Consider the following 23,855-nt stretch of genomic DNA (forward strand, 5'->3'; position numbering starts at 1 on the left):
TAGCATTAAGTCAAACTTTGAAAATAACATTTTAAAATGCACTATACTTAGAAGAATTAAAAAGCCATAAATAAGGGAATGGTGATTCTAATATTATGGGGAGAAAATGATTGATTGGAGAAGTCAGATGCAGGAAAGATAACAAGAAAGGTACAAGATTCTACGTACCAAAAGTTTAGATCAAAAATTAAGCTGCAAAAAAATTATAGAATGAATTGAGGAGGAATTGAAAAACATATTTGGATAGATGGGGGTTGGGAGATGGTGACATTTTGAAACAAAAATATAGCTTCTTGAGAGCAGGTATCTCTCTCTCTCAATGAGGAAGTTGATGCAATCAGAAAAGGAGAACTTAGGCTCAAATCCCAGCTCTGACATTAACTATGATTATGGACAAAGTACTTATCTCTGAGCTTGTTTCTTCATCTCTTTGTAAAGGCTTCTTATGTCAGCATTTCTGTTGGGTTAGTGTTAATTTGCACTAACCTGGTTTGAATCCAGAAGTGGGCAACAGTTTCATAGAGGGAACAAGACATGTCAGGGGAGAATAAGGAATGCCGAATTTGTGAAAAAAAAAACAAAAAGGAATAAGTGTGGAAGAGTCAAATCACCTATTTATTCCACTAAGCTTTTTTGAGCATTTTTTAGTAATTAAAGGAAGCCCATACCAGATAATGACATTAACATTGATTGGTAGCCAGAATAGACCTTTGTCCTGTTGTCAAGGCTTTAATGAATCTACTAATATTTTCTGGCACTCACTAAGACCATGTTGTTTCCAGTTACTACATCTCTCACAGGTCTTTCCAGAACTGGTTGTACTGGCTTTCATGCCCATCTGCACCTTCTTATCATCCCCCCATCTCTAACTCATTGGGTCCCAGTGAATATAATCAAGAAAATATTCCCTCTACCATTACAGCAACTGACTTCCTCAAAGATATCTTTAGAAAGAGTCCTATAAAAAGCAAGACATATTCCCTAGGTAATCAGACAAGGTCCAAAGGGGAGGAAGTCTGTGTGTCAAGAGACTTCAATAGTGGTTATTGAAAATCAAGCTGGAGGGAGGAACAAGGCTCAGGGAAGCCCAGCTGAGTGGCCAATCCAACATCTTCCAAGGGAAGAAACATGAGATGGGAAAGGACACTGGAGCCCTGTAGTACCAAAAGTACACATCACTTGGCCAAATGTTTTCCTTATGGATGCATCTTACCATTCAAGGATCTATTTATGTGCCCATTTTTCCAAGGATGTCTCAAGCTAATGAAAAAAAAAATGTTTTGTAGCTACTGCTCTTAATAAGCCATCTCAATAAATGTCTTTGTTTATGTCTTCTGGTTGCTCATTAGGACCTGCAAACCAATTGAACTTATGAGGCTTCCAACTGCTGCTCACAAGTTCTACTGCATAACCCATTCTGAAAGAGGAGCCTCTTCAAAAAAGAATCCACTTCTAGCCAACATATTTCAAATCCAAAGACTTCTAGAGAACAGAGGACATCCAGAGGAGACTATTATAGCCATCGTGAGCTAACTATATATTTAGGAGATAGTCAAAAGTGAATTTGAAAATTATTTTAAGTATTTAAAACTTAAGGACAGCAAAATACAATTTTTTTTATTCATTAGTCAGTTCAAACTTGTTATTTCTGAGTTCTGATTAATATAAATGTGTATTGATCCCTACCCATTTGTGGAAGCAAAATAGTACAGTAAAGAAACTGGAAAGGCTTTTAATTCAGTCTTTCTTACTCAATCTGAGAACTAGATGAGAACTCAGAAGGCATAAGACAGTTGCTGAAACTTAGAGAAACATGGTTGACTATGTATTCTTATGAAGTAGAGTATGTGAAATATTTAAAGCAATCATAGCTCTCTGAAGATAAGTGATTACCTATTACTTAAGTGGCATTAAATTTATTTTGAAATTATCTGCAAATAGGAACAAGAATGAATATTCTCTTCTCAATGAACAAAAGTTAACAAAAGTTAGTTGTATTTTTATTTTTTTTATTTATTACCTTGATATAGAAGCTATTTTCTAAGTATAAAAATAAATCGGATTAGTAAATCTTTAGACCAAGATGAAGCTTTATCTTAAATCAGCTCTCAAAATAATTTGGTACTAATATTCAATTCCACTTAATATCCAATTTAGAGGCACCAAAGGAATTAAATTTTTGTTCCAGATAAAATAAAATAGCTCCAACCCTGGCGTAGTATTTGCTTAAATATCTTGGAAACTTTTAAGTCTTATCTGCTGAAAACATTTCTGCAAAATAAGAGCAACACTTTAACACATCTACACTTTGCTTGCAAAGGGTCAAAAATATTGACCATGATATTTCTTCTCACAATCAATGTTGAAGGATTTTGTTTCTTTGTGTAGGAAAGAATGTATAATTCCTCTAGATTATAACTGTGTTCTTAGAAAGCTCTATTATATAAACTGAATCTTTTTATTCATTGATTTATATTAAAATTTCAAAGGGTTGGTTTTAATTTTTATTAAGAATTGGTCCTCAGTTCACAGTGATGAATATTTTAGTTTTAAAATATCTCTGTTCTCCAGTATCTCCTGAAATCACTAATCTATGAAAATATACATATACTATACATAGTCCTATTTAAAGGGACTGTTTGCTTTTATAAACCAAACAATTATTTTGCAATAGAAATAATTCAAAGCATCATACAAAAGTGCTTAATCTTTTTGCAGAAAACTTTGCAGAGATCTTTGCAGGATGATGTGGTATAAGAAAATTAAGTTTAATTTGTGCCTATCTTCTCTTCAACTAGATTGATAAAAGTGAATTTAAAACTTTAAAAAGTTGAGCTTTCACAACATATTCCTTGTTCTTGAATATTTGCATCAAAGGTTATAGGGCAAAAAGGTAAAAAAAAAAAAAATTATAGTTACCCTATACTCGGAGTTACCATATCCTCATTTTTTGTTTATCCTACTTTAAAAATATATATATGTAAACTTATAAATATATATAACATAAATATATAAACTTCTTTCCTTCTACACTTAAAATATATGCCTTTCATACTTTATTGAGTTTTCCAAAGAAATTTGAAGCTTTTAGTAAACAAATGCTATATTCAAATTATATTTAGAATAGTAATACCAACTTATCGAAATTAATGAAACTAAGAAACAAAATTGACTTATAGTCTTCATAAACCCTATGTTTTCTTTTAAGTAAATTTTGGTGCATTATAAATGTGAAGTTTTTTATGTAATCTATACTTTTCATACTCAGTGTAAAGCAACTTTTCTCTATTCCTGACAGCTTGTTGTAATTATTTTACTGGAGGAGTGGGGGGGTAGGAGGGGAAGGGGAAGGGTAAAGGGAAGTATCTGGTAACTCTGAAAATCCCTATAGTTGAGTTAATCTCCATAGACTTAGTAAAATAACAAATAAATATACTAATGCTATCTGTCCTACATTGTTAACAACTCATATATCTCCTTTTCCTTGCCAAAGGGATTTCAATAGTTAGGGTTATACATTATCAAAATTGCTTTCCAAAATTTTTATGAAGAACTCAAGAAATATTCTGACCAGGACTGTGAGATGTGCCTAAACAAACTAAATTACAAAACGATTATGTAACCTAAAGCAACTCTCACAGGACAAGGAAGCAAAATATAGCATTGGTAAGTCAAGCTGACATACATGTATATACATATAAACATATATACACACATATACATACAAACACACATATACATATATATTTATTGGTATGGTATATGACATATGCTGTATATTATATGATATATATATATGTATGTATATATATATATATATATATATATATATATACACCCACCCAGCTACGGTATTGACAATGTATATGTGTATGCATTATGGATGTATCTGTACATATGCACAGTCATTGAGGCAATTGGGTGGCACAGTAAGTAGAACACTAGGCTTGCAGTCAAAAAGTCCTAGGATTTAGTTTTAATGCCATCTCAGACACTTTCTAGCTGTGTGAGCCTAAGCAAGTCACTTAACCTCCTCCATTAGCCTTAATTTACTAGAGAAGGAAAAAAAAAAAATTTACTAGAGAAGGAAATGGCAAACTGCTCCTGTAACTTTGCCAAGAAAACCCCACAGGCATTATTGGCATGATATAGTCCACATGGTCATGAAGAATCACCCATGACAGAATATGACCGAAGGACTGAGCAACATGTCTGTAACATGTACATTATAGATATAGCTTTTGGGTGGCTTTCAGCACAGAAAAGAGATCTGTTCTCAAGTCTCTAAGATTCTAAGATCCTATAAAGGAAATCACAATAAAGAGATCCACAGAAGCACACTCATAAACTATATATAAAATTAACAAGTATATAATAAGAGTAAGGGGAGATACTTAATTGTACCAAGGTTGGATTTAAGTCTACATCTTTCTCAGAATAGTTAAGAAATTTGAGTTCAGTAGTGACAGAGTAACTGAAGGATGTAAAAGAGTGGGCCAATAGAGAAAGGTAGTAATCCTATTTTGAAACCACAGAGAAATTATGGATTAATTTAGCACATACACACAAAAATGCTTGGCTTATGGAAAACTTCTAACCAGCAAATATATTCTCTAAATAATGCTCTCTAATTATCCCTAAATAATCTTTTGGTATATTAAAGAACCACAGAATCTCCAAAGTTAGAAATGATTTCAGGAGCTATGTCATTTTGTATCAGAACAAAAAGCTTCATTACATCATACATGGCAAGGATTCATTCAGACCCATAAATCATAGTTAAGCTCAATGATCTATACCTTTCTCTAAGACTGTGGTATCCCTCTGATTTTTCTCAATCTCAAAATTTGATGAAAAATTCAGAACAATTCTATCTACCAGTTCTTTCAATATCCCAAGATGTATTTCCTGGATCAGGGGAAGTACTCTCTATTTTCTTATCATGTATATGAATTCCTTACTAGGTCTTTTTGTTCATTCTTTTGAACTGCATCCTTTATAGTGTATATTTCTTTTACTGTCTGAAGTGTGTTTTTAAAATAGATTAGCATATCTTAAACTAATAGGATAAATGTGATTTTTATCTTATTTGTCATATGAATTCAAATCTTAGTAAGATAATAAGACCTATCTTAGCCAAGTCCTAGCTCTATCATTTAGTGAGACCTTGAAAAGCATTTAATATATTAACTATTGGAATGATCATATTTGTATTGTCCACTCTACCTTTGGTGAAGACAAAAAAAAAAAAAAATACTTAAATAATTGGAGTGGTGTCCAATGATCACCAATTTAATTTTTAAAAATAACATCAAAATTAATTTATAAGTTAAGTATTACACAAATCAAACTACCATAGCTATGCTTTACAGAGCTAAGCAAAAAAATAATAAAATTCATTTGAGAAATATAATCTAAAATATTATGGGAAACATGAATAAAGTTATGAATAAAGGGAAAATAACATCTCAAGAACTCCCCTTATATTATAAAGCTGTAAAAAACTATTTGGTAACTTAAAAAATAAAAGAAGCAGATCAATAGAGCAGACTAGACAAAAATCATCGAAAATAAATAACTAAATAGACAAAAATCAGTCCTATAAAATCATTATAGAGTATGTGTGTGTGTGTGTGTGTGTGTGTGTGTGTGTGTATCATATATATCAGTCCTCTAAAAATCATTAAGCCATGAACATAAATTATTTGTTAAGAATTTCTGAGAAAACTAGAAACCAGTCTGGCAGGTATTAGATTTGTAACATCATCTTGTATAATATTCCACAACAAATTCAATATATTTATGTGATTATTAAAAATCATACTGTAAAAAATCAGAAGATAATCAGATCAGGTAACGTTCCCAAGCAAAACAGGGAGGTGAATTCTTAACCAAGCAATAGATAAAGATGATTGTAAATGGTAAAAAGATGTTATTTTGATTGTATGAAATTAAAAGGCTTTTACATGAACAAAATTAATGCAACTGGGACAAGAAAGAAAAGATCAACTGGGAAATCTTATAGCAAATATCTCTGGAAGGGATATAATACTCAAAACATCTAGACACTAACAGAAATATATAAATCCACAAATCATTCTTCCATAAGTAAGTGGCCAAAGGATATGAACAAACAATTCTCCAAAAAGAGCAAACTATTAACAATCATAAAAAAGAATGCTCCAAATCACTAATAATAAAAAATGCAAATTAAAAAAACTAAAGTAATACCCTGAAGATTAACTCTAATACTAGACCATCCATAACTTTCACAATTAAACCAAAGCAATTATAGAAATTTAAAAGGAAAAACAAATCTAACTCTATAATAATATGACATTGTTTATGCCATTTTACCTTCTACTGCCTTTTTTTCCTTTGTGTTAAGTTTAAAGTTTCCTTTTGCATTCATCATATTTTTCCAGTTTTAAATCTATGCTCATGATATACAGAAAATTACTATCTAAATAAGTCACCTGTTACAAATATGGTAGAGAAATAAAGAGCTCTCTATACAATAATGGTAGAATATTTTAAAAATTAAAAAGAGATGTCCTTTTTCTATTTTTTTCCCTCTGCGCATGCAATTTAAATTTACCATGTTATTTTCACTTTTCCTTAATGACAACTCTTCTTGAAATTTATTTCTAGCTTTTTCTATAACGTTATCATTCTTTCTTTCTCTCTTTTTTCTTTTGCTTTTTTTTTCACTTTTCTAGTAAATAAAATCTAAGTTTTTATATTAGCACCTCAATCTCACCTCCTCATCAGCCTTCAATTTCAATTCAACCCTTTCTATTGGGGTTTCCCTCTTGAGATCTTGGTTTATGAATTCTTTGGGCTTTTCTGCTTTCCCCAGAAACACAGCAGCTCTTCTTGCCTAAGCATCCAGCCAGTATGATTTCATTAAGAAGCTAAATGTTCTTAAGTTTATTCTCCTCCCACCACTACAAGGTTAAATACCTAAACTAATAGAACAGAGTACTAACTGTACAGCCCCCTTGCTGTCTAATGAATAGAGGAGAACCAACAGCCTATCTCTTATATTTGAAATCACATTTGACCTTGCTCATGTGGCGTACAGCTGCAGTCATTGGCAGCACACACTTAATTGTAGTAGAGCACTCTCTCAGATTCAAAGCCATTCTTTTGAATCTAAAGTTCTCCCATGAGCTTTTATGTTTTTCTTTTTATTTTAACTCTACCTTCTTAGCCATATATATTATTCAAATAACTGTACTATTGTATATAAAATCTACTTGATCAAAAATTTTCAAGTCTTTTTATAAGGGGGCAATAATACTACCTGAGCTATAGTGTGTGTGTGTGTGTATAAACATTATTCCAGAAAACTTATTCTGTTTAGAGAGGGATGATACGTTTTCTTGTTACAAATTATGAGATTTTGACATGTGCTTTTTCTCTTCCTACTTTTCCCAATCTCTACCATATGCTCTGAATATTATTTTGTATTGTTTATCCAAAACTAATTTTTGTATTTTAAGTTAGATTTTAAGGATTTCTTGTTCAAGGACATGTTCTTTCTCTTAAATTGGGGACTGGGTTGCAGTGGATCAGGGCTGGACAGGAGAGACAAGGACTGGGAATCCAATTCAGTAGGAGTATGGTCAAACAGTTTCCATAGGTCAGTGCAGACAAAAGGTCAGTTAGCAAAAGGAAAGTTGAGCAGGCAGGACCTGTGGTCCAGATAGCCTAGAACTAAAGGAGGTGAACTAAGGCATATGAAAGCAAGTAAAGACAATAGATACAATTCAGAATAAATACAGGTTCAGAATCCTAAAGTCAGATAGTCAACAACATAAAATGAAATTCTATCAAGCAGAATCTAATTCTGATATGAATCCATAACCTACTTGCTCTCTGTCCTTGTTTATACTGTCTTCTGCTCATGAAAAACTCTAATGACCACAGATTCTGAGATTCTGGCAAGAGCCAAAGTGTCATTTGATTCTCTGTCTTAATTATCCCCAAGCATCTATTCCAATTTATTAGGACAGTTGACAATCCTGCTAAAGGTTTCCAAAAAGTCCTCTGTCTTTTTGTGATAAGAAGATCATGACAGTTTTGTAAAAGAACATAATCCAAATTGGCAATGTGTACTGCTGAAAAGTTAGCAACATCTGGCATCCAAGAAGCTAAGGCTGAAAGATGGTAAGTGGTAGGTCATTATTTTTTTAGTGTGGAAACAAGGGAAAATACAATATGGCCCTAGGTCCTATTTGATTCTGCAATGACACAGTGGTGAAATAAAGATCAAAAGAAGGAAGGAAGGAAGGAAGGAAGGAAGGAAGGAAGGAAGGAAGGAAGGAAGGAGGAAGGAAGGAAGGAAGGAAGGAAGGAAGGAAGGAAGGAAGGAAGGAAGGAAGGAAGGAAGGAAAAACATTGTAATTTAAACTATTCGTTTAGCTCATTACTCTTTAGTATCTTAATCCAATGACCCTCAGCAGAATAAAAGCCCCTGAAGGTCAAAGAATGTTTCATTTTAGGCTAGTGTTGTCAAGGTATAGCACAGTATCTCCCATATGAGACAATTAGCAAATAATAACAGAGAGAGAGAGCAGTTTGAGGTTTAAAAAAGTAGGACTCAGAAACAAGTATGCTGACTTCAAGTCTACTAACTCTGATGATTTTTATATGACTAAATCTGAAAGAAGAGAATCATAGTTTTTTGACTTTCAGTAATAGTTATCCTACCATTTCTTATTTTTCATATTTGTAACAAACTAGTTACTACTTTTACAAGTGGAGGGAGAGGAGGCAGGGAGGGAGGGAGAAAGAGGGAAAGAGGGAGGGACAGAGGGAAGGAAGGAAGGAGGGAAAGAAGAGAGGGAGGGAAAGAGAAAGAATGAACTAGCAAGAGATCTATGCCATCTAGTATTTGATTATATTAAAAGAACAAGGTTTCTGTAATAAGTGTTACAGTGTAGAATTATAGAAAGATATGGACAGAAGCAAATGAGAAGGAAAGTTTTGAGAGGGGATAGCATCTTCACCAGTGGAGTCTGGGAAGGCATATTTACAACTATCCAAAATTTATTGGAATGTATCCAAAAATCCAGATGAAGTAGGTTCATTTTATCAGTAAAACAAGTCATCTGGGATATGAGAGTCCAAGGATCCTGCAGTCTACTATGACTGGATTGCTTTCCCTCCTGACTTCTGTCTCTCAGAATTCCTGGCTTCTTTGAAAACACTTCAGAAGGCCTCTCCAAGACCTATGTACTGCAATTCTCCAGGTACAGTCATCTTCTATCATGATACTAAGTCAACCTCTGACATATGATAAATGCTTAATATATTCTTGTTGAACTTTTTCAAACTGCTATCTGACATAGCTCCCTATTTTGCAATTATCCTATTGATTTGGATTGTTTTTTAAATCCCAAGTATAGGATTGTGGGAGTTCTTGTTCTTCTTTAAAATAATAGTTCTCTTTGGGAGAAAGTTTCTTGGGGAGGTTTTCTGGAGGCAGCCTTAGTTTCAATTAAGAGTAATAATCACCCAAAATGCAGCCAACTGGTAAAAATGCAAATGTTTATTTTCTCCTTCCAAAATAGCCCGCTTAGTTGAGGCCTATCTCTCTGCTTGGTTCTAAGAGCTCCCTCCGAATGTCTCCAAATCCAAAGGTTTGTCCTTCAGCCTCCAGCCAACCAAGTGGAAAATGGAATGGATCTCTCTGGCCTCTGAGAGAGGGCTTCTAGCTCTCAATCTCCCAGAGTGCTCTGCATCTGTCCCAGAGTGCTCCTCTCCAATCTAATTCAGCTGAACTCTCTTGACTGGGCCTCTGTCTGCTTTTTATATCTGAGAGAGTGGGATTGTGAGTTATCTCCCAGAATGCTCTCTGGCTCTAAGAGCTTCAAGGGAGATGTGAATTTGGTTATCTCATACTAAACCCTGAAATCTCCCAAAAGTGTGAACTCCAATGAGTAAAGGTGTGAACACAAGCATTGTATCAATTAGTTCTACTTAGTACCTTGTTTCAGGGTCTGGCCCAAAATATCTCCTTGTAAATCAGATCAATAATCTATCAACTCTAATGAGTTAGCAGTTTGTAAAGATTCCAACATAGGATTTTAACATTTACATCTAATTTCATATTATGTTTGGTCCAATTTTGGAGATTGTCAAAAGTTTTTTGGATTCTGAATTAGCATTCCAATATGTTAGCTTTCTCTCCTAATTTTGTGTCATATTCATGTCTGATAAGAATATCATATATTACTTTATTCAAATCATTGATAAAAATGTTAAATTCCAGAAGACAGTTTATTGCCTATGGAACAGGAATTCAAGAGATCACAGTAGAAGGGGTAAGATTTGATTAAAACTTTGAGGTGGGAGGTTTGAAGGAGAAGGAAATAAGGAATCAAGTAGCAGGGGATAGAGAATGGGATTTGGATCATTTACAAAAGTTCAACATTACTGAAATGTGTAAAGCATAACAAGATATATTGATGTTCTTCATTGAAAGGAAAGTACCACATTTCTTCCCAATGGAAGCTGGAGAGGCAAGCACAGCATGAGACAGAAAGCAAGTCATTTGGTCAGATGGAAGGGTCCATTAATGACTGCTCCTTAATGACTTTTCCCTTCCTTCTCTTTCACAGGAACAGGTGTCAGAGAAAACCTGACATGAATTAGAAGGGAAGGGGTGAGTTTGGTGCGTGTGGAAGCTGTATTACTGGCCTCTAGCAGCTTTCCCACCAGAGACTGGAGGAGTAAGAAATGGAAGAAGACCAGCTGTGATCAGAAGAAACTCAATATACAGCTCAATGTATTACACACAGCAAACTTTTATGATAGATTCATAAATGAATGGAAAGACAATCCTGTATTATGGTGAATCCTGCTACTGAGGAAATAGAGGATTTAAAAGAATAATTGCAATATTAGAATTCTTATTAAAAATCTATTTGGACCTTACTGCTTTTTTGCAATATCCCTCCTAATAAAATATAATTATTTAATTTAAATGTTATTTTGAAGGAATATGTTTTGTTCTGGTTTAGCCCATGTGATTCATAAAAATATTTGTGACATTTCATATTTTAATTAATTAATTAATTCTCTGTATTTTAGAGTAACTTTTCTAGCTTAATGTAAATTGTTGATGCATCATTTCAGAAAAAGAACTGTTTAAAACTACTTAAAATATATAGAATATTAAACATTTTCAAATATTTTGTATAGTCTTAAGCCACATAAATATATGACTTAAAATCCATTTTTCTAAACTACTATATCTAGGATATACAGTATTTGATTAAATTTTTTCTCCTTCTTCCCAAATCACCTCAGTTACCCAATTTTTCTTTGTTGAAAATCACTTCTAATTCCAGACCTATTCATGCACTCTCCTGCCATTGTCCCTTGCTGAACTTGTAACTCAAGTGAAACTGGCAATTCTTTCTGGAATATGCATATCCAAGACACTGGGCAGCTTGCAGCAAAAGGCCTACTTAGGGAACCATACACAACAAAGAAGAACACTCACACTCTCACACACACACACACACACACACACACACACACACAAAAAAAACCACACACACACACAGAAAGTCATTCAATGAACAAGAAACCACAATGCTGTAGTGTTCAGTCAAACAGAAATTTCATTTGATTCTCTCATCTTCCTTCAAGGATAATTAGCTCAACAATTGTACTAGAGGAAGCCAGCCTAAGAGCTAAGCCCTTCTGCTTGCTTTTATCTGTTGATTGCAAGCAGCAATAAAAAAAACACCCATATTAATGCTATCAGTAGTAGATGCTGTTTTCCTGCCCCTACAACTAGATCACTTGTTCTGCCTTACTTGCTTTGATATCTTTTATCTTAATCAATTCAAAAAATGTTTATAGGCTACATCAAGAAGTCAGACCTTTATTTTAAATTAGCACTAATTCTCATGCTCTGAAGTATATCTACATTTTATATTAATATGTACATATGTATATGTGCACATACATGCAGACATATCTTTGAAGGAATATAAAATGCTATTAGAAAATCTGTATGCAAAATATAAACTGCTAAAAAGTACTTATAACATCACTCTTTTAATTCAGCTTCAACTTTATTTATCCCATTTCTGTTATATACCAATTAATTTGCTTTTTTTTCCTGTCCCTTTCTGTAATCATACCTTATTACAACAACTAAACTATACCTAACTAAAGAAGCTGTGGTCATTTTTTCAGCTCAGAAAAATTTTACCACTTCTTTCTCTAGCTTTCTGAGACAAACAAAATAGACAGTCTTCAAAGATTTGATTTATATTTACAGATCAAAATTTTTAAAAATTTTAATCAATTGCAGCTCACTAGTAAATTACTGATATGCTTTTGTTATTGGATTTTTCTTTTTATTATTCAGTACCTAGAAACAACAATGTCAATATCCACATCTGTTTCAAATTTTTATAGATTATAAATCATAAACAACATCTTTTAATACTTCATCAAACTAAAAGAAAATAACCTAGCAATAGAAACTTTGTATGAATATAAACAGAAAGACACAAAATTTTAATTAGTTTTCTCATTCTGTTTTATCTCAGTTCTTTTTCTCATAAGGAACATATGCAGTTCTAAATCACTATGATTTATAGTACAGCAAATGCTGCAACTAAAGATTGTATAAACATCAATGAAGTAACCAGATAGATATATTTTATCAGTATTCTCTTTTCTTGAAAAGCAAGCCCTTTCTTTACATCTTAATTGTAAATACAAATATAAGATACCTAAAAGTATTAACCTCCTAAACAGGATTTTATTTTAGGCAAGAATCACTAAGAATATTTATGGAATTTCCTATCATTTTACTTTTGGGCTAAATGCCATAAAAAGAGTTAAAGTGGTCACTACCAAGACATCTTTATGTCAATTTAAATAAATTTTAAATAATACTAAATGCCTAGCAATTGCCCAGAAATGGGCTAGCTATTTGGGATTAATAAGAATGACTTGAACACATGGCCCTATCTTGATATTTTGTCTTTCTCTTCTCCACTTTGTCAAGAATGAGAATGAAAGCAGATGCCATAAACAAGAAATGTGGAAGGGAAAGTTTGGTCTTGCCTCTGTCAGGAGATAGTTAAAGCTAGATCCTGCTGGACAGAATTCAAGTGAAACCTATTCAATAAACATTTCTGTGGCAATATAAAGATAAAAATGAACATTTCTAATCTCAAAGCAGTTGTACTCTACAAATAAGGGGGAAAACTCCTATATTCAAAACAGATATGAAATAATTATGAGGCAATCAACAAAGACCTTTTAAAGGACGTGGCACTTGAAAGGAAGTCAGATTTCTAAAAGGTAGAGATATAGACATAGAACATTTCTAATGTAAGGAACTAGTCTATGAAAAAGTACAGAGGATGGAAACATGATTTCACATAGGTAATATGAAATGGGTCAGTCTGCTTGAAACATAGAACTCATTATATAGAATAACATTAAATCAATTTGAAAACATAAATGATTTTGGAATATATTGGATGTCAGGCTGAGGAATACTTACTTCCAGAAATAAGGCAATAGTCCCTCTATCCTCTATTTTCATCATTTAAAGTATTGTGTTAATTTCTGGGACCCATTATTTTAAAAAAGAGATTAGGAAAATCTAGCAAAGGACAAATAGGATTTTCTTTCTTTTTAAAAAAAAATTTTTATTTTATTTTATAATAACTTTTTATTGACAGAACCCATGCCAGGATAATTTTTTTACAACATTATCCATTGCACTCGCTTCTGTTCCGATTTTTCCCCTCCCTCCCTCCACCCCCTCCCCTAGATGGCAAGCAGTCCTATAGATGTTAAATATGTTGCAGTATATCCTAGATACAATATATGTTTGCAGAACCGAACAGTTCTCTTGTTGCAGAGGGAGAATTGGATTCAGAAGGTAAAAATAACCCAGGAAGAAAAACAAAAATGCAAATAGTTTACATTCATTTCCCAGTGTTCTTTCTTTGGGTGTAGCTGCTTCTGTCCATCATTTATCAATTGAAACTGAGTTAGGTAAGACAAATAGGATTATGAAGAGCCTTGAATCCATATCATAAAAGGAATACTTCAAAAAATTAGGAATGTTTACCTTGAAGAAGATAAAATTGTGGCCATGACAATAGTGTTCAAGTATATGATGAGCCTCATGTAGAAGAGAGATTTTATTTGACCCTAGAGGGTAGAATTAGAAGCAATGTGTAGATGTAACTAAGGGACCAATTTAGGCTTATTGTACTGAAATTCCATCTGATAATGGAATGGGTTGTCTCAAGGAGTAATGAGTTCTTCATTCTTACAAAGGAAATTGGTTGACCACTTGTTGGGTAGATGATTACAGCTATTCCTTTTCAGTATAAATTGAACCAGAGGATTAATGAGGTCCCTAACAACTGTATAATTCTATGACTACATGATTCTGAGTCTATATTTTATCATAGAAGCAATAATAGAGAGCCACAGGAAATTTCTGAGCAAAGAAATTACAAGTTTAGAACTATGTTTTAGAAATATGAATTTTGCAGTCAGAAATGATCACAAGGTTGTGACTACTAGACTATTAGAGAGATGTATGCAAAGTGTAGAAGGGGAAAAACTGACAGCATGAAGTAAGGAGGGAAATGATATATTATGGTTTGGACACATAGACTTGGAGATGTCAACAGTGCCATTAAGTAGATTTTTTGTTTGTTTGTTTTGGTTTGATTTTTAAGGTCATCAAGGTTAAGTGCTCAGAGTCATATAGCTAGAAAATATCTAGGGTCAGATACGAATTCAGGGTTTCCTGACTCCAGGTAACTCCACTGAGATATGTACTTGCCACAGAGATGGGAGATAGATCTATAGATGTAAACATCACACAGATGGAGATGAAAACCAAAGACACGGGATTCAAATCTCACCTCTAATGTCTATTAAATGAGCAATGTTGGGTAACTCACAAACCTCCACAGCTCAATTTCCTCTTTTACAAAATGAAAGGATTCAATTAGCTAGCCTCTTAGGTCCCTAGCAGATTAAGTATTCTAGGATATTATATAATCATATTTTTATGAATATTTCTGCTCACATTTCAAATAAATATTTTCACAATAGTTTTTTTAATTTAAAATGGAAAGAATACCAATTTTGCTATTCCTCCTATATCAATGGAAATGATATTTATGAGCATTGTTGCTGTTTCTATTTTAAAATTAACATATAAATTAAAATTAGCATCCAAAATAAAATTAAACTCATCAAATATAAATATTAGTGAAAATATAATATATAATTTCAGCACATTTGTGGAAGCAAAAAGTTGTGTGCATTAACTGGGAAGTGACTAAACAAAAATAGAACTTTATTATAGGCAGGTGTCACAATGAAGAAAGTGTTGTAGTTGAAGTCAGGAAAACCTGAGTTCAAATCCTGCCTTAGACACTTATTAACTGTGTGTCCCTCTGTTTGCCTATGTTTCTTCATCTGGAAAATGATCTGGAAAATGAAATGGCAAACTACTCCAGAATCTTTGCCAACACACACACACACACACACCCCATGAAGAGTTGGATACAACTGTAACATGACTAAATAGCAATTACTATATGCTAAACTACTGCAACAATTACTAATATTATGAGCACTGTTACTACTAGTACATGAACAGTTAAGACTTGTATGAGCTGATATAAAACAAAGAGAGTAGATCCAGGAAAACAATATATGCAATCATTATAATAATATAAATGAAAAGAGCACCAAAAAAAGATAGCCAGTCTCAAATTCATTGTAGTGACTCATTTTGGTTCCACACAAAATATGGTGAAAAGCACTTCCCTTTGGTTGTGAAAAAAAGACAGTAGGAACCAGACTGTGAAAAGTTACATATATCAGGTATGGTTATTTTTTCAATTGGATTTGCATAAGTTTTTCTTTGTTACAATGGAAGACAAGGAGTTTACAATAATAAATGATTGTTATTAAAATGTTATCAATAAATCATTAAACACATTTAATTTACAATGGAAGACAAGGAGTTTACAATAATAAATGATTGTTATTAAAATGTTATCAATAAATCATTAAACATATTTATATATAAAGATGTTATATATTATTTTCATAAGTTATATAAATATATGGTACATAATTTTATATAACAAATGTATTACATGTAATTTTTATTTTGAAAATTGTACAAGAATACACTGTTACCTGGGGTTTTGATGGATTAAAAGCCACATTCAAAACTGTCTCTGTGTGTCCCGCCAATTTGTGGGAAAACGTGCTTGAGCCCATCTCATATATGTATGCCTAAAAGATAAGATGAAAATTTCAAAGAAAAATTAACATAATTCTACTTACACAATTTTCCTTTAATGAAATTAGTTTCCTAGAATGCTATTAAACTATTAGCCCAGTACTTGTCAAACAGCAAAGACCCTAATAAATACTTGCTGATTGAGGGATTGCTAAAGGTCTCCCTCTAGTACTTTTAATAATTTGTGGGTACTAATAAATATTCTGGCTGACTAACTAGTAAATTTTGTTTTCATCCTAAGACCTGTTTGCCTTTTTTCTAATTTCCTCATATTGAGTAAATTATAAATAGAAGACACTGTGATAAGATGAATAAAAATTATACAATATAGAAAGTCATGGACAGGTACATGAAAAGAATACTCTCCACTTACAAGAGTGGGATTCCTCTGAAGTATTACAGTGCTCTAAATCCAACCTTTCTGGAGCTTATATGGGGGAGGATCCTGAACACTACTTAGACAAATTAATAATTTAGCTTAAAAATACATTAGCAAAAATTGCTATCATATTTATGTAACTTTATGAAGAAAGTTTTAAAGTACAAAAATTAGGAAATATTTAAATACATAGGGTTGCAATTTCATATAGGAAATGTTCTTGCTTGCTTTCATTAAATTGATTTTTAAAGCTTTTTATTTTCAAAATATACACATAGTTTTCAACATTCGCCTTTGCAAATCTTGTGTTCCAAATTTTTTCTCCCTTCCTTCCCCCCACCCTCTCCCACAGATAGCAAATCAAACGTCCAATTCTTCTATACATATTTTCACATTTATCATGCTACACAAGAAAAATCAGGTCAAAAAGGGGAAAAAAGAGAAAGAAAACAAAATGTAAGCAAATAACAATCAAAAAAAGTGAAAATACTATATTGTGATCCACACTCAGTCCCCACAGTCCTTTCTCTGGGTACAGATGGCTCTCTTCATCACAAGTCTATTGGAATTGGCCTAAATCACCTCATTATTGAAAAAAGCAACATCTATCAGAATTGGTACAATGTTCTCCTGGTTCTACTCATTTCACTTTGCATTACTTTATGTAAATCTCTCCAAGTCTTTTTGAAATCATCCTGCTAATAATTTCTTATAGAACAATAATATCTCATAACATTCAAATATCATAACTTATTCAGCCATTCTCCAACTAATGGGCATCCACTCTAAACTCATTTTTTTAAAGGCTAAAACCAAAATCCTTCCTGAGGTGGGGAAATGAGCCATTTATTAATAAAGTTAGTTAAAGTCAATCTGCAGGACCTATGCTGAAAAAGAAAATTCAGGCTGTAATGAGCATCTCTTCTCACTTAATACTAAACCCCTCATAAACTAACCGAGGGTTGCATATTGATCAGTATTAAGACACATGTTCAAGACACATATACAGCCCCTAGAAAACAGTCTTTTAAATTATAAATTACAATACAATTTTGCTATCAATTGTATATTGATATACATTGATACATATTGATACAATTGCTATCAAATAAATTGTCAAGTCTGAACTTCAAAAGATTCTAAAGAAAAATTTGCCCAATATTTTCCTTTCAGAAACTGATTCCATTGCTTAAAACTAATAAGCTCTTTAAAAGGTAACTATTTTAGGGGCAGCTATGTGGTACAGAGGATAAAGCACCAGCTCTGAAGTCAGGAGGACATGAGTTCAAATCTGACCTCAGACACTTAACATTTCACACTTCCTAGCTGTGTGATCCTAGGCAAGTCACTTAAGCCCAATTGCCTCAGCAAAAAAAAAAAAAAAAAAAAGAATTTCAAGTGTGATTCTCATCATGCTTTCATTTATCTAACAAATCACAAAAAGTAGAGTTCTAAATAAATTTCCAATATCTGAAGTTAAACCTTTAAAATGTATTCATTTCCTAAGAAAATATTTCTAAAATAAGTACTGCTATTAAATAAAAGTGAGAGACAGAACATATTTTAATCTTTTATTCAATTCATTTTATAATTAATATCAACTACTACACTTTTATGGAGTATTGGGAACAAATTACCTCAAGCAAATGATAGTTTGGGAAAGGATGCAAACACACCTTGTCAATATAATTATATCAACACATGGTAAAATATTTGGGCAATGACAGGAAATAAATTTAGGTCATTAGAACACATAATATCAGTCATCTCTAATGTTTACTCTTTTTTTTTCTTTCAACCAAATGTCTGACACATCACTTAGGGAGGGTAAAAACAAATAAAATTTACAGAGTGCCATATAGACTAAGTATGGATTTTCTATCAAAATTTAAATCTTTATGTAAAAGATTACTATTAATATCTATTTCTGTCCATGGGTAATAGGTCACATTACAAAAGGGATTATAGTCACACTTAAAAATTTTAATTCATATGATTCTCAGTTTAAAAAAACTAAAACTTTATGGAAAAATTTTCAAGATAAAATTTCAATTTCATGGTCAACTTAAGACAGTGAGTAATTATTTCTTCAACTTATTTATTATATATGTATATACATGGATAAATATATATATATGTAGTCATAATCTGTTATTTAATGTATTTCTCCCTGGTTTGAATTCTTACCAAAAGGTCATTTCTAGATTAAATGGTTAAAAATGTAAAGTCTAGGCAATCCTGTCCACATCCTGTGTCCTTCCTCATAACACAATCCTCAAGACCCAATATCACAATTTCATTGAATTTTGTGAAACTGACAATGGGAAATTGAAAGAAAAACTAGGTTGAGGTGGTGATGAGGAAAGGGCAATCTCTAGTCAACTACTTTACCTTCTTACTGGGTACTTTCACAGTCTTCAAAGAAATAGCCATTGCAATATTGCTTAAACTTTAACAATTGAATATGATAGACCTTAAAAAATATTGATGAAATATATAAATCTTAATCTGAGGACATGAAATATTATTTTATTGGGGAGACATTTCAACAATGACAAAAATTCTAGTACATAATACATATACTTGGTACATTCATCATAGAATCCCTTCTCATATAGCAGAGAACTCAGTTTAATCAGTATTTGCCTAAAGAATTTAACATAAGGGAGCAGCTACTTGGTGCAGTTGATAGAGCACCAGCCCTGATGTCAGGAGGATCTCAGTTCAAATCTAGTCTCAGACACAACACTTTCTACTTGTGTGACCTGGGCAAGTCACTTAACCTCATTGCCTCAGCAAAAAGAAAAAGAAACAAAGAAAGAAAAAAAAATGAAAAAGGAAAGGGGTTTGGGGAGAACATTGCCAGCTTCTAGAAAAATGCAAGAATTTAACATAAGCTTTTCAAGCAGAAAAAAAAAAAAAATAGGAATGAAATTAAAGTTTTCCAAAATAAAATTTTCCTGTTACATGACTATAAGAAACCTGACTTAAATTACTATCCTGTGCCTTTACAGATTGGCATGGATAGGATTTTAATTTTATAAATATGTTATTTACTTTTGAAGTAGAAATTGTCTCACATAGTTGAATATATTAATTGCATGTTTTTAAAAAGTTATGTGAGCATCAAAGGGATAAATCTCCCTCATGTTTGGAAAAAATACAAAGGACCCATAGAACAAATGGTGAAAGGATATAATATTAATTTTATCTGTTTTCTGGTTTAACATTCACCCAATTAGGAAATGGCTAATTAAATATATATATAAATGTATAGAGCATTTTATTGTGCCATAAGAAATGATAAACATAAAGAAAATACAGTAGTATGGGAATATGTGAACTTGTGAAAAATGAAGTAAACAGAAGCAAGAAAACAGCAAGCATAATTAGTAAAGACTACATCAAAGGAAATAAAGAACAAATAACTCTAAAATGGTCTGAGTTTATACTTACCAATTTTGTTCCTAAAGAAAAAATGTACATTCCTACTTCTTTGGAAAGAGAGACTGTAAGTACAAAGAATTGTATATGCTATCAGACTTAGTTAAAATGTTTGTAGTTTTGGTAAACTGCTTTTTATCGTTCTTATTGTTATAGAAAGAAGATAGAATTATATAGGAAGGAAGGAAGGAAGGAAGGAAGGAAGGAAGGAAGGAAGGAAGGAAGGAAGGAAGGAAGGAAGGAAGGAAGGAAGGAAGGGGAGTGTTGGAATCCTTACAAACTGCTAACTAATTAGAGTTGATCTAATCTTACAAGAAGATGTTTTGGGCAGAACCTGAAACAAGGTACTAAGTAGAACTAATTAGTACAATGCTTGTGTTTGCATCTTTACTCATTGGAGTTCACAAGTATGCCAGCTTCACAAAGTAAACTTTGTAACTTGAAGCTCTTTGGGCCAGAGAGCACTATGGGAGAAAACCCATAATCCCATTCTCTCAGAAGATTCACATATAAGGCCAGTGAAGAGAGAGCTATTCCAGAATATATTTTCCACTTGGCTGGCTGGTCGCAGAAGAGAGTTCAGCTGGATTGGAGAGGAGCACTCTGGTGCAGACATAGAGCACTTTGAGAGATTTCACCGGAATGACATGAAGAGTGGAGTTGGCTGGAGGCTGAAGAAAGCAGAGGCAGAGGCTAAAGGACAGAACCTTTGGATTTGGCGACATTCGGAGGGAGCTCTTGGAACCAAGCAGAGAGATAGACCTCTAAGCTAACCGGGCTATATTGGAAATAATAAAAGATCTGAACTCTTATCACCTGGCTGTGTTTTGAGAAGAATCTTCTTGTAAGATTAGATCAACTCTAATTAGTTAGCAGTTTGTAAGGATTCCAACAGGGGAGGAAGGAAAGGAGGGAGGGAGGGAAGAGAGGAAGGGAAGGAGGGAAGGAGAGAAGGGAGGGAAGAAAGGGAGGGAGGGAGAGAGGGAGGAAGGAAGGAAGGAAGGAAGAGAGGGAAGGAGGAAGGAAGGAAGGAGGAAGGAAGGAGGGAGGAGGGAGGAGGAAGGAAGGAAGGGAGGAGGGAGGGAGGGAGGGAAGAAGGGAGAGGAAGGAGGGAGAGAGGTAAATATGGAGGAAAGGGAGGGAAGAGAGGGAAGAGAGGAAGGGAAGGAGGAAGGGAGGGAAGGGAGGGAAGAGAGGAAGGGAAGGAGGGAAGGAGAGAAGGGAGGGAAGGAAGGGAGGGAGGGAGGACTCGTTTCCTTGTCTTACTGTACATTTACCATGAAGGGTCCACAAAATATGTTAGGAATCTTCCTAGTCTTCTTTTGACTAAATATTTATACCTTATCAATACCTTCTAAGACATTGAGATAGAACATAAATCAGGTGTCAAATTCAGATACAGTATTTTTTGGTATTATATTCTTCCTTCCTTAGTAACATGACTTTAAATATATATATATATATATATATATATATATATATATATATATATATATATACATATGTACATATATATATATATATATATATATATATATAAATTATCAAACCATACAACCATAATTATAACTTACATAAAAAAATCTTACTCACAAACTAAATACAGTAAAACTAAGGAAAAGAATAAGAAAAAAGGAGAAGCAATATTTTTTCAGGCAGTGAATGAGATGTGGCACAAACCACATGGATGCTGGAATTATGCTTTTACTGCTCAAAAATATTTTCATAAAAATGCTAAGGGACTGAATGTCCTACTAAAAAGGAGAAATGCTTTGGAAGAAGAGCTAAAATGCTTCATTACCACTATTTTGTAATTCTGTTGAACCATATTCCTAAAGCTGGAAGCTGTTTTCCCTGATATAGCTGTCTACATGTGTCCTGCATTTCCCTTTTAGACAATTATCCTCATAGAAAGAATGGGAGAAAATTGTAAATAGAAAGTGAGCTTTTCTGAAAATGTCTCTAATCCTTAAACATCAAGGAACAACTGATGTAACACATTTCAGTTATACATATCTTCTCAATATTAAACCTTTAGCCATGAAAAATAAAACAAAACGCAATCTCAGGAAAAATGCATAACCTATTGAACTAATCCTGCTTAAAGTTTTATGGAGATTGGATTCCAAACTACCATTTCTAACTTCCAAAAAGAAGCACTAGAATAAGAAAGGGCAAACCCCAATAAATTTGTAATTGATCTCTGAGTTATTCAGATAAGAGAGATTCCTACTATTGCTCTAAATTCCCCTATCACTGCCCACAGACTTTTATATTAACCACGATCTTTTCTCAGGTACAAATGTAATAATGGTAGACACAATGGACAATAGAAGAGTCATTGCTACTGCTACAGAGCAGGTAAACCATGCCTTTTCCCTTCACACCACTTTCCAAACAAGCATAATTTAAAAAACACACACACACACACACACACAATTCTTGATTGATCTAACCATTAAAGCAATTTACTTTTTTTCTATTCTAACAATAAATAAAAGTTTAAAACACAAGAATTTAAGAATATCTGAAATTGCAACATGAGGTTCTCCCTTTACATGTGCTTCATCAGGTTTCTCCATCTAGAAAGACTCAATGATGTAAACTAATAAAAGCCCTATCCATGGATGCCATACATCCAGTGATGCTTTTATAAATATTTTCCCTGTAACCCAGGTTACTTGTACCTGACTTGGTTTTGAAATATTATAAGTTATCAGTCTGTATTAACTAAAATTATTGATAACAGCTTAATTTACATTGTTCTTTACACAGACATTACTCCCCACAGCCCTGTGAGGCAAGTAGTACAAGGATCACTATCCCTACTCAACTGATTAGGAAACTGAGGTCCAGAGAGTTTTCCAAAGGAATAGAACTGGTGCTTGGCAGAGTTAGGACTCAAGCAAGTCTTCTATCTTCTAGTCACTTTTCTCTATTCCCAACATTACACTATGCTCTCATGTGAAGACCGAGTTAGCACCCTGGATGCCTTAGAATCAGCCGGCGTCAGGATAAGCAAAAGTCCTTGGTATTTATTCTTGGTTTTTAGGGGTAGAAGTGAAGGGAATGCATGCAAGTTCTCTATGATCTCCCTTCTCCTCTTCCAAAGCCAAAGTGACCCTGGTTTGTCTCATTCCACCCCCTAATCCTTCTTACGATTATCTATATACACCAAAAGATCCAGCCAGCACAAAATAGTGGGAAGGGCCATTTTCCAAGCATATGCTAATAGAGTATTGTCCAATATGTAATTAGCCTTAAGTGCTCGGTTGTCTGATTCCAGTGCATCTACTTAGAGTTTAGCCCCTTGCACTCTCACCTGCTAAAGGTCTATTGTTCTCAACTTCCAAATGGCACTTTTGCAAGTGTCTTGAAAAATGTTTAAAATGATCTATAAATGTCAGTTATTATTCCTGTTTCAATGATAGTTAAAATTCAAGGCATATCTAATAGAAACTTTTTAAGAAAGTTACATAAAAATGTAATCATTCCACAAATACTTTTACCTTGCAACCCATACTAATATCATCTAGAGCCATCTCCTGTCATCCTGATTTAAATCTTACTACTGAAAAAAAAAAAAATCTTACTACTGGACCCAGATGGTTCTGGAGAGAATGCAAGGCTGGTGACTACATAGTTCTCCTTCACTTAAATCCAATTCACTTCATTTCTTGGCATTACCTCCCGGAAGTC

The 23,855-nt window shown here is 33.2% G+C and overlaps 1 protein-coding gene across 1 annotated transcript in view; it reads right to left on the reverse strand.

The window, feature by feature from the left end:
* Positions 1 to 23,855, reverse strand: part of WDR27 (WD repeat domain 27) — a 246,826-nt gene that overhangs the window by 88,086 nt on the left and 134,885 nt on the right. Inside the window, exon 24 of the mRNA XM_051998158.1 lies at positions 16,228 to 16,326. Within this exon, the coding sequence (XP_051854118.1) occupies positions 16,228 to 16,326 (99 nt within the window). The remainder of the gene's footprint in view (positions 1 to 16,227; positions 16,327 to 23,855) is intronic.

Source organism: Antechinus flavipes, chromosome 4 (genome assembly GCF_016432865.1).
Source record: "Antechinus flavipes isolate AdamAnt ecotype Samford, QLD, Australia chromosome 4, AdamAnt_v2, whole genome shotgun sequence".
NCBI classification, from domain to species: domain Eukaryota; kingdom Metazoa; phylum Chordata; class Mammalia; order Dasyuromorphia; family Dasyuridae; genus Antechinus; species Antechinus flavipes.